General features: G+C 40.2%; 1 protein-coding gene across 3 annotated transcripts in view; it reads right to left on the bottom strand.

Annotated features, from left to right (window-relative positions):
- Positions 1 to 17713, bottom strand: part of MNAT1 (MNAT1 component of CDK activating kinase) — a 123860-nt gene that overhangs the window by 36452 nt on the left and 69695 nt on the right. For all 3 annotated transcript variants that reach the window (XM_065686836.1, XM_065686835.1, XM_065686837.1), the window contains one exon: positions 1618 to 1739. In XM_065686836.1, coding sequence (XP_065542908.1) covers positions 1618 to 1739 — 122 coding nt within the window. The remainder of the gene's footprint in view (positions 1 to 1617; positions 1740 to 17713) is intronic.

Here is a 17713-nt window from a genome sequence, read left to right as displayed (position 1 = left end):
TAGAGTTGTACAGGCTAAGAACCCATTGCAAACAGCCTCAGAGGAACTCTTTCTGGTGTGTACCACCAACCCACCACCCCTTACTACCAAAACCACTCCCAACTCCTCCAGCAACTCCAGGGCCTCTGTTTGTACTCAGAGGGGTGAAATGACACACGCAAAAGCATCTCTAAGAAAAGGCTATGAGCACTGTTTGCAAATGCTGCTCCAAATATGCTCGCATACAGACTCAACAATCAAAAGGATTTCGTATTGCAAGGTGCCAGGCTGCCTTTGAAACAGTGCCATAGGCAACTAGATGGGATGGCCATGGAACATACAGGATTCCTGCTGATCTGGACACCAGCACTTGCCTACGGGGGCACAAGTCCTCCCTGCACAAGTCATCTCCCCCTGCCCACTTTCATTTGTGATGAGGTTTAGGGCCAAGAGGGCCCCAAACTCCCTCACACTGGAGGTCCCTCACAGCTGTGCTCCATCCAGACAGGTGGTGAAGGCTGAATCTGGCTCTGCTCAAGGTTAAACTGCTAATTAATATTTGGTCTCAGAAGCTTGACATGAGATAAAAGTTACAGGCACCAGGAGGACACAGAAACAGCGAAAATGGGGGCAACCTCAGCTCCAGAGAGCCTTGAATTTTCTGAGGCATTACATTACTTATTTACTTTAAAAAAAGTCTATATACCTCTATAATTTTCTGGATGAGATACAATCTCTCTTGTGCCAGTGATTCCTGTTTGGATTTCAGTGGTCTCTGAAACTGCATACTAAATTGTTTCAACTTTGCTCAGTACTTTGTGGCTTCAATTTTCTCATATTGAACAGTCAAACATAAACTTATTTTTTAAGCTCTTTCTTACCCTACAATTCTGCACACTTATTCTGCCACATAGTCTTCCAGGCACTCTAAGTGTTGTTGACCTTCAAAGTTAGGCTATGATGAGTTGGGTGACACTCACTGTCCCAGTAGCTATGCTTTTTCAGGTGGCATTTCAGCTACCAACACATCCCTAGAGAGCAGATGCATCACTTCTGGACTTCCCAGCCTCCGACACCCAGGCACAGAGGGCTCCCAAACTCCTTTCCAAACATGGCTGCACAGCACAATGCCGCCAAGCTGCTGGACCAGCCCTGCATTATATCTTTTGACAAAGTTAAGCTCTGTGCTTCATTTCTCACAAACGCAGTTTGACTGTAGACGGCAGTCGACAAGTAAATCTACCCTTTTCCATGGCAAACAGCCCAACTTTAATATTTTTACTGGCTTACAGCTGGGTATATTAAGCCCTGGATTTTTATTTATTTATTTTTTAATACTGTGCAACTGAAAATGAACAGCTACTTCACTATGACTGCCAAGGACAACCTTAAAAACACTAATGCAATCCAGTCCAGCTCTCAACAGATCTATAAAGGCTAGAGAACCAAAAATTTCAGCTTATCCTCCCAAACAAAATGTTGGTTGGGCAGGAAGTCTAATATTTCGTCAAGATCCTTACAAAAAAGAAAAAGGAACGAAAAAATAAAGAAAGACCCCTACGTGTTGGCAAGCTGAAGATGGTAACAGTGCCAGCTATCATGCCATGAAACTGGAATTAAACGTGCTGTGTTACTCACCCCAGCCTTCCCAGCATTTCAAGCTCTGGAACTTCCGGTCCATACGTCTCCACTTGCAGAGGCTGATACGTATACAAAGCTTCCTCTAGTTTTGGAATAGGAGCTAGTGAAATAGTCTGACCCTGTTAAAAAAAAGAAAAAAGGTATAAAACTTCTACATATCAGGTCAAGGGTTTCTTTTGACTATTTTTTAAATACAATGCAAGGAACAAGCTTATGCCATTAACCCGGTCCAGGCAAAGACCATCCCATTAGAACAGACAGTCTATTATACTGCCCATTTCTTCACCATTTAATTTTTTTACTGAAATCTATAGTTTGGAAGTAATGTTTCATTAGCTGTAACTATATGGACAAGGTAGGAGGAAAGGGGGGAGTTTTATTGAAGGCAAGCTTACCACTAGAAAGTGCAGCTGCTTCCAGTGTCACCAGTAAAATTATTATTAGAAAAAATTTTGTTTACCAGAAGTAATATCAAACCAATGTCTCTGAGCAACCCTATTTGATTCTGTAATCAATGATTTCCTGAAAGCCCTAATTAGAATGGGAGACTGCTTTCATTTCTCCCTGCAGCTTTCGTAAGCTCCTCTATATAACAATTCTCAAGATAGACTTTCACAGCACAATACAATAAATTCATTCAGCAAATTCCCATTTGTTTTAACTAAAAATATAGAAACACACAAGCATAAAACTTTCATTCCAGATGGTACTTTTGCAAGCCATTCAGACCACTGAGAAACAGCTAGACATTCCCCCCTCCCCAAGTCCCTATCACTCTGAGCTCTCACAAAACAGGAGACTTGTGGCTGGAAAGGAGGGGTCAGGAGGATACGAGATAGAGCCAAAGTTAACAGATGTTGCTGCATGACATTCTACACTGATTTGTTGATCTTTCACACAGTTTCAATTTTCTACTGTATTCTACGGTGCTCATGAAAATTAGCAGCAGCAGCAAAAAGACAGCACTATGAGTTCCCCCAGAACAGCCTGGCTTCCCCCTGTAGAAATTGAGCTTCACATCTGCAAAATGCAGGAATTTAGGAAAGTAGCAGTATTGGGTTTGTAGACATTTTGTCTGCAACAAGAGATGGGAAGCTTTCCACGGTATAATACCATGTATAACCCTGGCTTCCCACTAGCAAGCACTTACTGAGATTCACTTCCCTGGGGCCACTCATGTAAGCATCTACTCCCTCAAGTGGAAACTAAAGGCTCCTAATGTAGGACACTGGGTTAAAATTAACTAAAGAGGACAAAAAAAGAGTTAGTAGAAGGGGAAAGCTGATAATTAAATTTGTGGCTGGGGACAGTGACCTTTCTGAATTTGGAGCATAGATATTTTTGTTTAGACAGTTGCAGAAAATAGCCAAGAAAATTGAAGACGCAAGTCCTTGAAAAACACTGTTATGGATCTATGCTGATATCTATGGAAATATCAGCAGTTCAGGTTTTCCACTGAAATAGCTCATTGCGTGCGATGAGAACAGACAGTTCTAGCCTGTTTCTGCACTGCCTGGGAGCCCAGAGGGGCTGCTGCTAACACCATTAGGGTGACAGTCTCCTGAAGGTGAGATGTGGTGAAGAGAATTCTCAAGCCAGCCATGAGTCACTTCACCTTTCATGGTTAGCATGCTGTTATTTCTGTGCCACAAACTATTGCTGCACCATTAAAACCAAGCAACCACACATTTAACAAAAAAAAGGTATGGAAAGGAAGGTTAAAAATTCATCCTTAATCCCACTTCATGATGTTTAAGATACAGTTGCAGGGTCTTTTTATACTGCAAGAAGTTGTCAATTTACAATCTATTCAAGTTCTTGAAAACATTATAACTCATAACTACATACATGTGGGCATGTTACACCCATTGTAAGACATTAATGTATAACTAAGACTTTCAGATTTAGCTGTGTATTTCTCTCCAGCCAAACTGAAGGGAAGGACATACCAACATCTTACATGTGCACACCCCCATCTGGTGAGTGAAAAAAGCCTCAGTCTTTCCAAATCCAGAGCAATTTTGTTCCAGCCATAGAAATGAAAATTCAGTTCCAGGCAGAGTTCAAAACCATGATAAATATTTTGGGAAATTACTTGTGTGTGGAAAAAGGGAGCAGCTCAGATTGCAGGAGCCACATCTCTGGAGGGCATCACCAGAACAGCTGCTCACTGTTAGCAGAGTTGCCACTGCTGCATTCCTAACACTTTTTTAACAAGAGCAACTTCTGCCAATGCTGGCCAAGAGACACAGGAAGGCTCCTGACAAATGGACTGGGCTCGTCACAACCTTCTTTCCACACCTCCGTTTATGCTGCTACAGATGCCCATTTCGAGGAACTCCTGGGAGGACAGGTTGAAAACGTTTCATTTGTCTTCTGCTATTTGGGGGTTCCCAGCTGTATGGTAGGGACCAAAGTTTGCTTCAGGAAAAGTCACTGGGACCTCTCTGTGAGGTACAGTGTGGTGGCTGGTGGCCTGGAGAGCAGATCATCTGAAGAGAAGCAGAACAGCGGAACTGTCCATCCTTGAGCTGGTCTGACCTCATGTCCAGCACAGGCCAGGACATTTTCATGTGCATGTAAAAAGCCCAAGGACTGTTCAGCCAAAGCATCTTCTTTTGAAAGGCATCCAACTTAAAGATTTCAGATCATAAAGGTCCACGGCACAACTGCTAGGTAAGTTATTCCAATAGCTAAATATCTTCACCATTAAACAGCGGTTCATCACCATTAAACAGTGGATCATCTGGTTCATCAAGATCAGTTTCAAAGCACTGGCTTTTGTGTCTTTCTCACCTGTACCCTGGGACAAGGTGCATGCATTAGGAGTACATACTTTTGCATGGCAAAATGACTGCACTGGTTTGTGTCCAGCCAGCAGATCCACACCTCAAGGAGACTGTGCAGCTGTATGACACATCTCATTTGTTTTTGTTTCGCAAAATCACAACTTCAGCTGACGGGCTTTGGCACTGTGGATTACATTCCCCTTAGCAATGGAGTTGAAGAGGAAATCCCAACATGATCAGATGTTGTTCCTGCCCTACAGCTGTCTGGCCTTTAGAGGTAGAGGTTTGTTCCTATAAACCAGATTTTATTCTGCCTTGATTCAGGAAAGGGTTAGATGGAAGCATAAATTACAATGTACATTCCTACTGAAAGGGGCTGAAGCCTGGTTAAGCCCTGCAAGCCCATCAGCTCTGTAGTTGTTTTGGATGTGAACAGGATATATCTGTGCTGCTGACTCCTTGCAATGCCAGTGCAGAGGCACGGCTACAGGGGCTTCTAAGCTCACCAGCTTCCAACTTGGTCAGCCCTGCACAATTACAGTGTGGTCACAACACTGGCTATGGCACAGACTGGTGCAAAAAGGCTGGGATGGAAACCTATGAAAACTTAACAGTGAAAAGTGTTGCTTTCCCTATTTCCACTGATGTGAGGATAAGGCGCATTTATAAAAAATCTTGCTGAAGTTAAAAGGCTCAACTTGACCAATATTATCTCAGTTAAAAGCTACCTGACCAATTAACACATTGGTTTTGACTCTGTCCTGAGTGGCCCATTCCATAAAAGACTGGTATAAAAGGGAAGTTGTATAGCTTTAGAGACATTACAGGGAGACAGTTCTGTTACTTAGGACTTCACACAGCACTTTTACAGATCCAAAAAACATTTCACATCTATGAGATAAGATGTCAAAATTTCCTGTATTCCACCTAGACAGCCAGCCCTACCTCTTCCCAACATTAGGAAGCATTTATCAGCACGTTAAAACCAAAAAGAAAGCAGTGGGTCCAAGATCCTGCTTTTGCATTGCTTTCTCCTGACAAACCTAAGGTCTGACTTTGTGGTCATGGGTAAGTACTTTTAATTCCCCTTGGATGCTGTAATATTTGTGTAAAAGAAGCTGACAGTACCCAAATGGAGACAGAAAAGGCCTCCAAGAATACAGACAACAGATTTTCCTGCCTCCTGTCCTTCCCACCCCTATCTTCGTGGCATACGACTTTTTTCTCTTGGATTATTTTAAGCAGTGTAGCTGTCTATTACATTTTGGAATGTATGGAACCACAAAACACACTGCTAATTAGAAGGAAGGCATTTGCTTATCCTTATGACTTTGTTTATGTAAAAGACTGCACAGCAATGGATTTGTGAGCAACTGACTTTCCATTCATGTACTGCATGGTTTTAGATGAGAGAAATAGAGGATTATTTAACATACACACCCTTTAATGGCTTTGCATTAGAAATAAAATTGACTGGCTTATTTTACACTATCCTAGATACACTGTTAGAGATGCCTCTCAGTTTAAATAATAAGAAACAAAAGTAGTAGATAATTTTTGTTTCAGACTGTAATATAACATGGCACTGAACAAAAAAAAGCCATGGATTATATACAAAGAGCTGCGCCTTCACAGTGACAAGGAGTTAATTTTTAAGAAAATCTATGTCCTTTTAGGAGAAGTTGCAGCTATTAGAGCATCAAAATTACAGTGTATCTGAGCAGTTTCCACACACAGGTTTGGGGGAAGAACTCTTGGCAAATGCAGGTATATCAGTATTTGCCTGCTAGCAGAAAGAGGTTATTTTAGCACACAGAGTCCAGAAATAACAGGGCAAGGTGCAGCGTTCACACTTCTTCCCCTCCTGTTGTCTCTCCGTTTCCCTGTTTCCAAAATGACATTGCCTTCCTTCACCTCCTTCCCTCAGCAGCAAAAAGAAGTAACAACTGACAGTCTTCTCAGAAATCTCTCAAGTGCCAAGGAGGAGGAGAAAGGAGACTGACACCAAAAATGCACTAGTGGGGGAAAGAGGAGGAACAGCTATGCCACAAAAACATCCCCAGGCAAGAGACAGAAGCCAGAGACTGGGGTCAGTAAAACTTGTCCAGACAAAGCATGTTTCTGTACTAGAAGCAGCTGGACTAGATGATGTAGCCAAACTTTCTGCTTTTTTAATTTCTCCCTGCTTCGGAACTTGCTCAGGTCTGCTATCACCACACTACCAGAACACAGCACAGGTCAGATAACAGAAACAGTAATATTTATGTGCTATGTCTTTTTAAGCCAGTTTGCAGCAATGCTCTTTTCATTTAACTCTTACACCGCCTGGTGTAAGGAGCACATGGCTAGTCAAAAAGAAGCCGAGCACTGTGGGATGCCAGGGCATGACAGAAAAAAAAAAACCACCACCACATCCCGAGCATCACTTCAACTGTATGTGGCACAACAGAAAGGTTAACAAACCCTGTTTTGATATGCCATCATCTAAGTGCGTAATGATCCAAACGCTTCCAAGTGAATGTTCAAACAGTATTACGAATTCTTTGAATTTTTCAGTATAAGCAGTCTTAGGAGACTATTTTACTGTTAAGCTCACAACTGAACACAGGTTTTGGAAAGATCATGTGTTAACGGAATTTCTTACAGAACAATATTAATGCAAATATCTTAGACAATGTGTTCTGAGCCAAAAGCTGGGCTGTTTTGAATAGATTTTTTTCCTCCAGTTTCCACTCTCCCAATTCACTACTGGCAAATCCATGTCAGCAATGCTGATATGGCTTTCTGATTCTGATTAACTACTTACTTTGACTACAGTAATACTCAGGAAAAGGAGAACGAAACTGATAGATTTGGAGGGCTCAGTTAATATTATTTTAACCTCTACCCTGCCTGTCTTCCACAGCTTTTTTAAATAAACATGAAGAATGTCAAACTAAAATGCATAATTCCATTCCTTAGCCTAAAATTCCTACGCCAGTGAGGCTTTTCCAAAGACAAACATCTGAAACCAACTGCTTTTTCTTCTGCTCTTGAAAACCAAGAATAAATCTAATTTCTTTACTCAATTATGCAAAGTGCTATGGGGATATCCCAGTAGTGAAACAGAAAGAGAACAAATGATCTAACAGAAACCAACAAAATCAAAGTAAGTTTTCCCGTTGTTCTCAAAACCAGAATCTGACCATACGTAGCAGGACAAGAGATACAAGATGGACACCCTGCAGCCCTCTCTCTGGGGTAGATGATTTCAGTAACAATCTGACTGTATTTAGACTTTTTCTTTCCCCTCCACAGTAACTTAATTTGATTTCTGAATGCCAAAACAGATTTTTAAAATGTGCTTTCTTTAGGAATGGCAGAAATAAAGCAAGAGATCACACCACTCAAGAAGCTACTAACAAAGACTATCATATATGTGGGATTTGTTACACACAAACAGGTACCAGGGAAATTAACCATGGAGCAAAATGGGTTAAATCACACCATGAGTTCTACTTGCTTCCAAACTTTTCCTTTACCACTTTCTGACAGAATTAATTACCTGACAAGACTTATCTTTAAGCTCCTGCCAAAAGGCCCCATTTCTCTAATCTCTCAGAAGAAAGCCCGTGTCCATCTAACATGCTGAAATACAATTCTTCTGGGTCAGCGCCAGTACCAGGATTTAGTGACTACTCTCTTCACAGAAAAGCCCGGTGCCCTTCACATCAATGCATCACAACGCCTATTTGGTACTGTCCTCTCCAGCACTGGCTGCTGAAGCCCAGTTAGGATTCAGGGGATAGCCTGGATGTTTGCTGCAACGAGTCACTTGTTTGTTTTTAGTGGAGACTCCATAGTTCTGGCAGGAACTGCCAAGCCTTCCTCAAAATTTCCAGCACTGTTCAAAGGACAGCCCAGCACACAAGACAGCATCATTTTTGGAAACAAAGAAATAAAACAGAACAGCATATTCACGTAACTAACAAACCCACAGGTCACCCCTCCTGGTTTTTCACACTCATTTCTCAATTGTGCTACCAAGTCGGTCTCAGCTCCTAAGCACTTAGAACTTTTGTGTGATCCATTGTGCTGCATGCAGAAATTCAATTGCGTCTGCACCTTTTGCTCTGGTTGCCAAGACTTCTACCCTGCCTGCACTATCTGTTTGGCCACTTTCAGCTATATTGAAGAGCCATGCCATGAACTGGCGGCTGTGCAGTATTCAGACACCCCAGGAGTGCCAACTGCATTTGCAAACCTCACTATCAGGTCTTGCTTTCCTTCTCCTGCTTGGGCTCTCACAGGGCTTGGTACTGCCCTCCTCAGGGTAAAACCACAGGTTCTTCCCATTTTTCAGAGAGAACATTTCACAGCAGGTGACTTCAACTCAATGTTCTGTTCAGTTACATAGCACTATGGAACACAAACCTAGCGCTAATTCCCAATGTGCTATGTTAGCAATACAACGTTAAGCAGAATTAAGCAAACTTTTGTTTCATCTTTACCATCAGACTTCTGGAGCCTCCATCATTTTGGTTTAGCTATTAACAAAGCCCAAGCTCCGCAGTAGCCAGTGCAATTACAGGATTAAAGGCTCTAAAATAATATTGTTTTAAATACCCACATTACGGGCCTAATTTTTCTATTATGACATAGAAATCAGTTTGACAAATGCTACTTTGTCATGATACGTAATATTAGGAGAGGGACAGACACAGCAGCGGAGGTCAGAGCACAGCAATAGCTGTGCATTGCTTGCCCACCAGCAGCAATTGTTTAAGTCTTGGTACAGCTGAATCTACTGGTATTCCTTTTGCTTCAGAAAAGCTGAGTATTATGCTGATAAGATCCCTCCATTAGGCAAGAAAATTATTTAGAATTTCCTGAAAAAACAGTGGAACCTGGAAAAATTATCTGCTTCATTAGCAGAAGCTCACAAAGACCCCTACATCGCTGTATTCCACTGGCTGCTCTTTCCTGGGATTCCCAAAATCAGCTTCCCCACATGCAAACAGCCACAGCTACAACTTCGTTTTTAAGGAATGCAGAGTCTGATGGATGTTTTAAAAAGAAAGACTGCTAAAACAACAAAACCAAATGGAAAGCTGACCTCAGTCTATAGAGGATGAGAAACTGTGTCTGTGTGTGTGTGTGTGTGTGAAAGTCAGAAACGTAACTCCCTGCTTTACTGAGCATACAGCCTCGACCCAGATAAATGTTGATAAAGATGGAGAACATCCCATTCAACATGGCTTATGTCTGGCTGATAACAAAAAGAAATAAAGTGAGATTCCATGAATAGCTAGATTTTAAGGAGAGACTGCTAACAGTTGATAACTGTCTGGCAAAAGCAAGCATGTTAGCTTTTACAGCAACATGGACAAAACCAGGAATAAAATATGGAGAAAAAGGACAATAAAGGCAGATGAAAGCAAAATCATGGAACAGGAAAAACAGGAAGGGAGAACAGCAGAGTAAATAATTAGAAACAGGCAAAAAAAAATAAAAAGGAGGCATTTAAAAAATTGAAGTCTAAAGAAAATTAAGAAAGTGTCATCAGACATTAGTAGTATGTGATGCATCTTCACATACTTGTCCATACTTGTGGACTACATTTACTACAAATTTTAAATGAACACTGAAACCTATTAGCAATATATTTAGAAATCACTACTTTCTGTTAAAAGTGGAAAGTAGTTTATTAATAGCCTTTTTTCCACTGATTTGCATGAAGAGTGCACAAGTACACATTAGTCAATTATTCTCAGGGCAGGAAGACACACTGCCCTTGTCTCAAAACCTAACACATGGTTCATGGCACTGCTCTGAAAATGCACATTAATTTTGTCAAACTAAACAAAAAGCTCCCTGGGGCAGAAGCAACTGCATTTTTAATCTGCACAAAACATACTCTTTTGTCCTTCCAGAGAGGTTTAGTTTCTTTCCGTGGAAGTTTCCACCTATGTTTTAAGTGGCTATATCAAAATGAAGCTTAAATCTGAACCACAGGCACATGACAGCTTTTAAAGTTGTGTACACTTCAAATGGCACCTCAAACTTAGCAATATTTTGGACAGGATTCACAGAACTTCATGGGATCAGAAACCTATTTGCAAGCCCTGGCGGATCCCGAGAGGGTTGCAAAAAGTCCCTCCACTTATCCAAGAACTAACATACTGCATTACACTTGTTTCAGTAGCTTCAGCTTTTTAACTCCTTGAAGCACAATAACCAGAAACTTCTAAGCCATCCTTAGTACAAAGAAAAAGGAACAGTTCCTGCCATGAAAAACCTACAACCTCACTTCGGCAAAAAGAATCTGGCAGCAAAACAGTGATACAATCACACGGTAATTTCACTCAGTCTCAGAAAAATCCTATTTATCTATTTATAAAATAAAGAGATGCCTCATCTGTTTTATCTTGTTCACTGGCTCCTTTGTGAACTTTTTTGCTAAAACACTTCTGTTCAAACCAAAAAAATCCAAGTGTCGACACAGATTCTGAAAGAGGAAACTGCTGTGAAAGCAACTGCATCACAAACATCAGATTTCGAGCAACTCAGAAGCCGCCTAAGTATTTCCTGCTATAGGCTTATAACAAGACTGTTTTGCCTTAAAAACAAGACTTCCATTGTAGAAAGGAAGATTCCTACATGCTCTGACATAAGGACTGGATGAACCCACATCAGCAGAATGCCCTGAAATTTAATAATACACAAGACAGGGAAAGAAATCACTCAAATGCAGTGTGCTTATACTGACATCACATGCCACCGCTACTTACTGCTTCTTGGGAAATAAACAGGGAAAAAAGGAAGCCCCAAGAACAAGTATTAAGAACATTTGTTAATCAAATGAATAAATATGCAGCAAGCTTTTCATTTCTTTGACTTTCATATATTTTTTTTCCATATAGTAAAATATGTACTAAGCTCTAGCTCTCCACAGATGATGCAAATATCTTACCCTGGCTCAGGGCAGCTGCTGAACTGAGAAACAAACTAACGTGAGCTGATCATTTGAATTTCCTTAAAATTTTCAGTATTGGACCAAATAAAGCAAAGTAGCACTTACTACAGAGTTTAACAAGCCATGCCTAACATCTCTGTGCACTTGAAAACTCTAATTTAATTAACTTTACCTATAAGCTTGGAGTGAATGTGAGGGAGGGGAAAAAATTTAATACAAACTCATTTGCTCCTCAACTCTGAAAACAGTTCAGGGTCCAAATCCATATACAAGTAGTAATAAAAATAGTTTGGTTTCTGGTAGCAATAACAAAAATGAGGGCAAGATTAATTCTTACACTTTTATGGCAAACAATCTAAAGCAGATGTGCAAGAATAAAAGCGAGATGTCAAAGCAGTTAATAAGTGCCTTCCAAAACCAAACACAACAAGACAACTTGCAGCTTTATGTGCTTATATAAAACTCTAAATCATTTCACTCAGCTTCCACCCTTAGCCCTTCTCTATTCAATGAAGCTTCACAATTACCAAAAATGTTATATTTGAGTCTAAACCAGCACAGATCAGTATCTCCTGAACGAAAGCACGCACAAATGAACTTGGCCAATTTAGACATCAGCTGCTGAATCTGGGCCCTTATGAACAGAAGTATGTTTCCACGGTTTGAATATCCAGGATCTCTGGAATAAAGTCCCTGTCGTTAAGACAGAACACATTTAAAAGTTACCTAAAAAAAAATTCAGACTGTATTTACATTTCTGCTAGAATACTGCAATTTTGAGACAGAAATCAAACTTCACATTATACGGTCAAAAATAACATAAGCATTCCTTAGAATCAGACAGATATTTGACGTTACCCACACTTTCTTGCTTACAGGTTCAAAGAACTGCTGATCATAAAGCAAACCTGAAGATATTAAATCTTTAAAGTACAGATTTCACAAAAGACGATGTGCGCATGCAGGAGAACTGAGTTCTTCTACATTTAATATATCAAAAGTTTGTAGAAGGTAACCATAAGCACACTCTTTACAAATGAAACTAGCTTTTACTGTGAACACGAAAGACACCGTGTTAACTTAGAACACTGTTCACTTAGATGTGCTTTCCAAAAGGCCTTAAGCAGGATTATATTGATGTAAATAAAGTAAATTAGGCAAGTTTTTGCACTTAAGCTTCCCACACAAATAGGATTTGCCAAGCCTTTTGAGTTTAATCTGTGGTACAATCATACAGGTATATACGAGACTGACTCAGTGTGCACACACACACTTCTAGACTCACCAGCAAGTGCTGATTTTTGACTGACGACAGAGAATTGCCTTCTGAGCCAGTTAGCCCAAGCCTCCATCTACCTGGAAGCCATCCATCCAGCAACACTGAGCTACCGTGCATCTGCATCACTGTTCCACTTCATCACATGAAACACAAATTCAGTGTCACAAACTATGTCACTACAGATATAGAAGTAACTGATACTTTATCACTCTAATCAAGGGGAGCAAATAAGAAGCTCTAGAGTACATACAAATAATAATAGGTTTTTGTCTTTTCTTTCCCAAGTGTTGACAGTTTGAATGTTTTGCAAGACCCTGTAATGCCCCAATCCTGTGCATGGCTCCACACAGGATTCATTTAAAGGCTAACGAATCTATTCGCTATCAGAAAATTTTATCATATTTACTGGGGGCTTAGACCCAGATTCAGCAACATTAATTCACCTTAGAAAACTACACAGCTTTAAGCACACAGAGAGCCTAGCAAAGTCAGAGAAGCAGTCACCAATTATTTTGTCTGGAGCATGGCCTGCAAGTCCAGTCCAACAAAGCCAGAGCAAGCCTAAACCTGACAGTGTAAACTGAGCCCATCCGCTTCACTGCAATTACCTATGGCAATAAACACAACTGTCTAGGAAGCAGAGGCTTGCAGAAACAGGCCTCCAGAGAAACAACCAGCACCCGTACAACTATGGTCTCTGTTCCTCGCCCTTCTGTAGACTGTTCCAACAGCTCAGAAGTCAAGCGGCTCACAACCAGCTAAGACACCAGCATGTTCTATTGCCTGGTCCACAGATCCAGCATAATACATCAATGTGTCCTAGAGACTGAAACGAAACAAAGTAACAGAGCTGAGAGTTAAGACAAGAGGACTACAAGCTTGCTTAATTCGAAAGCACATGCTTAAGGGTTTTCCGGGACAAAGCCAGGATGATTCATATCTGATGAGATCAAGCACCTCAGCCCATTTTACATCAAAAATTTCATATGACTATTCCAGCAATACCATTAATTGGTCTACAAGGGCAGCCTTTCACTAAATACTCAGGATACATACAGTAAAATGAACTTTACCACACTAGTCAAGTTGTATGGGCTATTTTTTAAGCAAAGACCCACTGACATTGGTGTGAGGTTGGTTTTTTTACCGATTTAAATGGATGCTTGACCATACCTTTAATTGAAGGTGGGCACCAAGAGACTAATACAATAATATTAAAAGAGATTTTTGAAAGTATATAGGGCTTCTAAGTCAGCTCTCAAGAGTAGTTAGTTATTACATAAATCATCTTAATTTTATTATCTGGGCCCCAGTCCCCTGGCCTACACAAATTGAGAAAACAGTCCCACTAGGGATGATATGTAATGGGATCCATTACTCATACCAAATAGATCAAGCAACCTTAGAAAGCTAATTTACATAGGATGCTTCCAAATTTCTCTAATTGATGTATTTAAAACCTTAAAAGTAAGTCAGCAAGCAATTATAAATCATGCAAGCACACATTCTCAGTAATCTACATACATTTTAAAAGTAGGCTACAATTATAAGAAATGGCTTACTGCAACAGCTACTGAATCAAATCATATTTACTGCAACATCTTTTTCAAATAGTTCCTACTCCAACATTCTACAGCACCATTGATACTTGTCCTCCTAGTTAAAAAAATTGCAAACCACACTGCAGACAAACTACAATCCTCTGTAAACTCATGTTCAAGGGCATCATCACTGTTTATTGATGGGGTGCACCTAATCACATCAAAATGATACAAGACAGCTTGCTTTCTTTCCAAATGCACATCCGATTTCTTTAATCTGTGTGCTTACTAAACTGCACAAATAGAAAACTGGAGGTTTGATGCTATCAGCACAGTGCCATTTAAAGCATAGTACATCACGGCAACTCTTAAGACTTTTTGGAAATAACTCTGCTGCTCAGCAGCAGTAGCTTTCCACCAGTTGCTGCTCCACATGCTATTGCCAATCAGCTGCATTTGTTGTAGCGCATTCCAAAGTTTACTAATTAATCTCTGCACTAAACCCCACTGATGGCTGGTTGCCATTGGGAATGATCATCTTTTATTTAAAGACATAGTGACCCTCTGGTCAAACTCAGACCTCACTTGTAAAAATAGGTGTGCCAAATTACAGGTAATTAAATCCACTTCAATATCAGTGAGGGGTTTTAAAGAACTGGGTAGAGGCGACTGTTAACAGTTTGAGGGTGTTTATATTAGACATGCTAAGTTATGTCAATGCTAACGGTCAAGAATCGAGCACACTCTGGCATTTTGACGCAGGAGGGACATTCAGCAGAGGGTATGCAATGCAAACTTCTGGAAAAGAGACCATACATTTCTTGCAAAACAACATACGTGCTTTGAAATCATGTGTTTTAATGATTCCAGCTTATTGCTACATTTCATATGAGGTTTTAAATACCAATTTCACCCAGCCCAACCTCTCACACCACTGTTACAGGCTGCTCCCATTCAGTGCTGCATGCTGGCTCCGTGACCTTCACAATGACCTCTACAAAAGCAGTTGTGCATTTTACTGTGGTGTAAATCCTCACAGACAAGTCGAACCTGTTCTTTTTGGCATTCAGCCCTTTAGATGAATACTCTGCAGAGATTTATTATGAAAGGGGAATGAAGGGGCATTATTGCACAACATTCATCCCTCTCATGCGGCTAAGTTCCATCTCAGAACTTCTGAAGGCTTTTAAATAAACAGATCTTCTTAATTACACAAATCATTCCTGCTTCTCACCAATTTTCTGTAATCAAAATTCACTGCTTACAAAAAGGTAGAAATGCCCAGAAAAAAAGCATGTGTGCGAAGGTGTTTTATATTATTATTAATAAGTAATATTTATACTTCCTGTTACTATACACGAGGGATTAGTGTTTCCTAGCACACCATTCACTTGCAACACTGAAGTATTATTCCACATTGTAGCAACACACACTGCCCTAAAAGAGTCCATTAATTATTCTTGTAATGCCATGGAGTTGCTGCAGGATATTAGGCTGTCTTCATAAGAAATACACTCCTATGGTAAAATGATGAATGATGAAGTTTGCAGGTTTTTTATTAGATTTCAGAACAATAAGAAAGTATTTACAAAGTCATTTTCCATGGTCTTAGCTTAATACTTTGCACGCCCTTATGCAAGTAATAAAAAAATGTATCAAAATTAACTGAATCAAAAAAATATAAAAGCATAAAAGAATTGTGAAAGGGGCAGTTTTAAAAAATTCAATGACTCTGCCAAAGTGGTCAGAGTAGTAACCCTGTCATTCACATTAACCACATTCCTTTGGGTTTTCTAATTGATCCTTCAGCAAAATATGCCCTGCTGGAGAAACTGGGAAACCCAAAACAAACAACCCTCCAAAGCTGCATTGATAATCCAGTCCCAAAATCATGCTCGAACTAGCTTTATTTGACAGTCACTTGGTATTAACCGGAAATTAAGCATTTTGATTGAAGCAAATGTTCCCTGATCTAAATCTCTGAATTCCCCTAAAAGCTCTCTCCCCCCAACACCAGCTGTCATGGACAATTGACAATGCACACACACATACCTCTGATTGCACAAATAAAGAACTGCTGTGTGCGTCTACCCCTGTCACCCACAGGCAGTGTCAGGTATGAGTTCTCTCTCCCATTCCTAAAAGTATCAGCTAGCCATTCCTTAGCTTTCCTGCTCCTCCTTTTCTGTCAGCAAAAACAAAGACGACAGAATGCAAAATAGCAAAAGCTTCCCCATACAAAAAATGTAAGAAAATGCACTCTTCTACTCCCATCTTTCCCAGGTCCACACTGCACTTCCACAGCTCCAGAGCTGCAAACAGAGGTTTCCCCAAACAGAATATGCAGCAGTGTTTTTTCCTTTGTTCTTCATGACAAAATAACCTAGATACCAACAATATTTTATTCAGGGTCCTTTAAAATGAAATCCAAGTTTTTTTCAATTAGGTGATAAACAGACTTAGTGCCAATGTTGTATCTGGCAACTCAGCTACAGCCTAAGTGAGTTACAGAGAGTTTAAAAGCAACCAACAGTTAAATAGGTCCAGCACTCTTCAAGAATATTTCTGTTATTTTAAAAGTGGAACATCTGTTTAATTTTGTATTTCAAATTAACTAACCTGACACAAAACACATTAAAAATTAGCATAAAGCAGATGCTGGACACAACACTACCAATGAAACTAAGCTGATACGGCATTAGGCTTTAGCATATGCATCTTTTTTTTTTTTTTTTACCTATTTTTCCAAACAGATTTCAGAACTGCCCTACCCGATTTCAGAATTGCCATATTTGAGATGAATTCTTGCTCTAATCCCATCTAGGCTTCAGATCCTACATAAATTAAAATAGGAATTCAAGCTCAAGACATCATCCCATGAAGAGGCAGATTAAGGTGAATAAATGAAAACTGACTTGGTGGAGATTAAGGAAACATAAAATTCCCACTGTAGTCCCTTCTACATCCTATCAGCTCTCAAGTCAAGCACTCTTATTCTCCCCCGGCAATGAATGAAAACCATGTTTCACTAGGAATAACCACAAAGGGGAATCCCTTAGTGTGCAGGCACAGCCAACAGACCTTGAGCACCAGGATCTCGATGTCAAAGATGTATACCAAGATCTCCTCTATCAAGCAGACAACACAGAAGCCCTCCAACTCTATCCATATCAGAGTTTATGTGTGACTGGTGGAAAGTCCAACAATAAAACTCCCTAGTTTAACCTTTCCCTGAATCTGCAGTCATGATCTGGCTCAAATCCCACTCCACATGAAACAGGGGAAAACACTGCATTTCCAGTGCCACTACCATAACGCTCTCACAGAAAGTGCCACCTGCTTGGAAAGGCTGAAAATTCTTCAAATACTTACTAACTGATTATTCAAACACTGGCTGTCTGAACTCCAAGGGCCTATCACAGAGAAGCATTACAAGCCAGCCATCTTTATATACAGCCTTGAATGTATGTGGCTTGGTTTTCTTATGTTAGCCATGCACATGTGCCTGCAGTTACAGAAATACAGGCAG

This window comes from Lathamus discolor, chromosome 6 (genome assembly GCF_037157495.1).
Source record: "Lathamus discolor isolate bLatDis1 chromosome 6, bLatDis1.hap1, whole genome shotgun sequence".
Classification (NCBI taxonomy): domain Eukaryota; kingdom Metazoa; phylum Chordata; class Aves; order Psittaciformes; family Psittacidae; genus Lathamus; species Lathamus discolor.
This window is presented reverse-complemented; position numbering and strand designations above follow the sequence as displayed.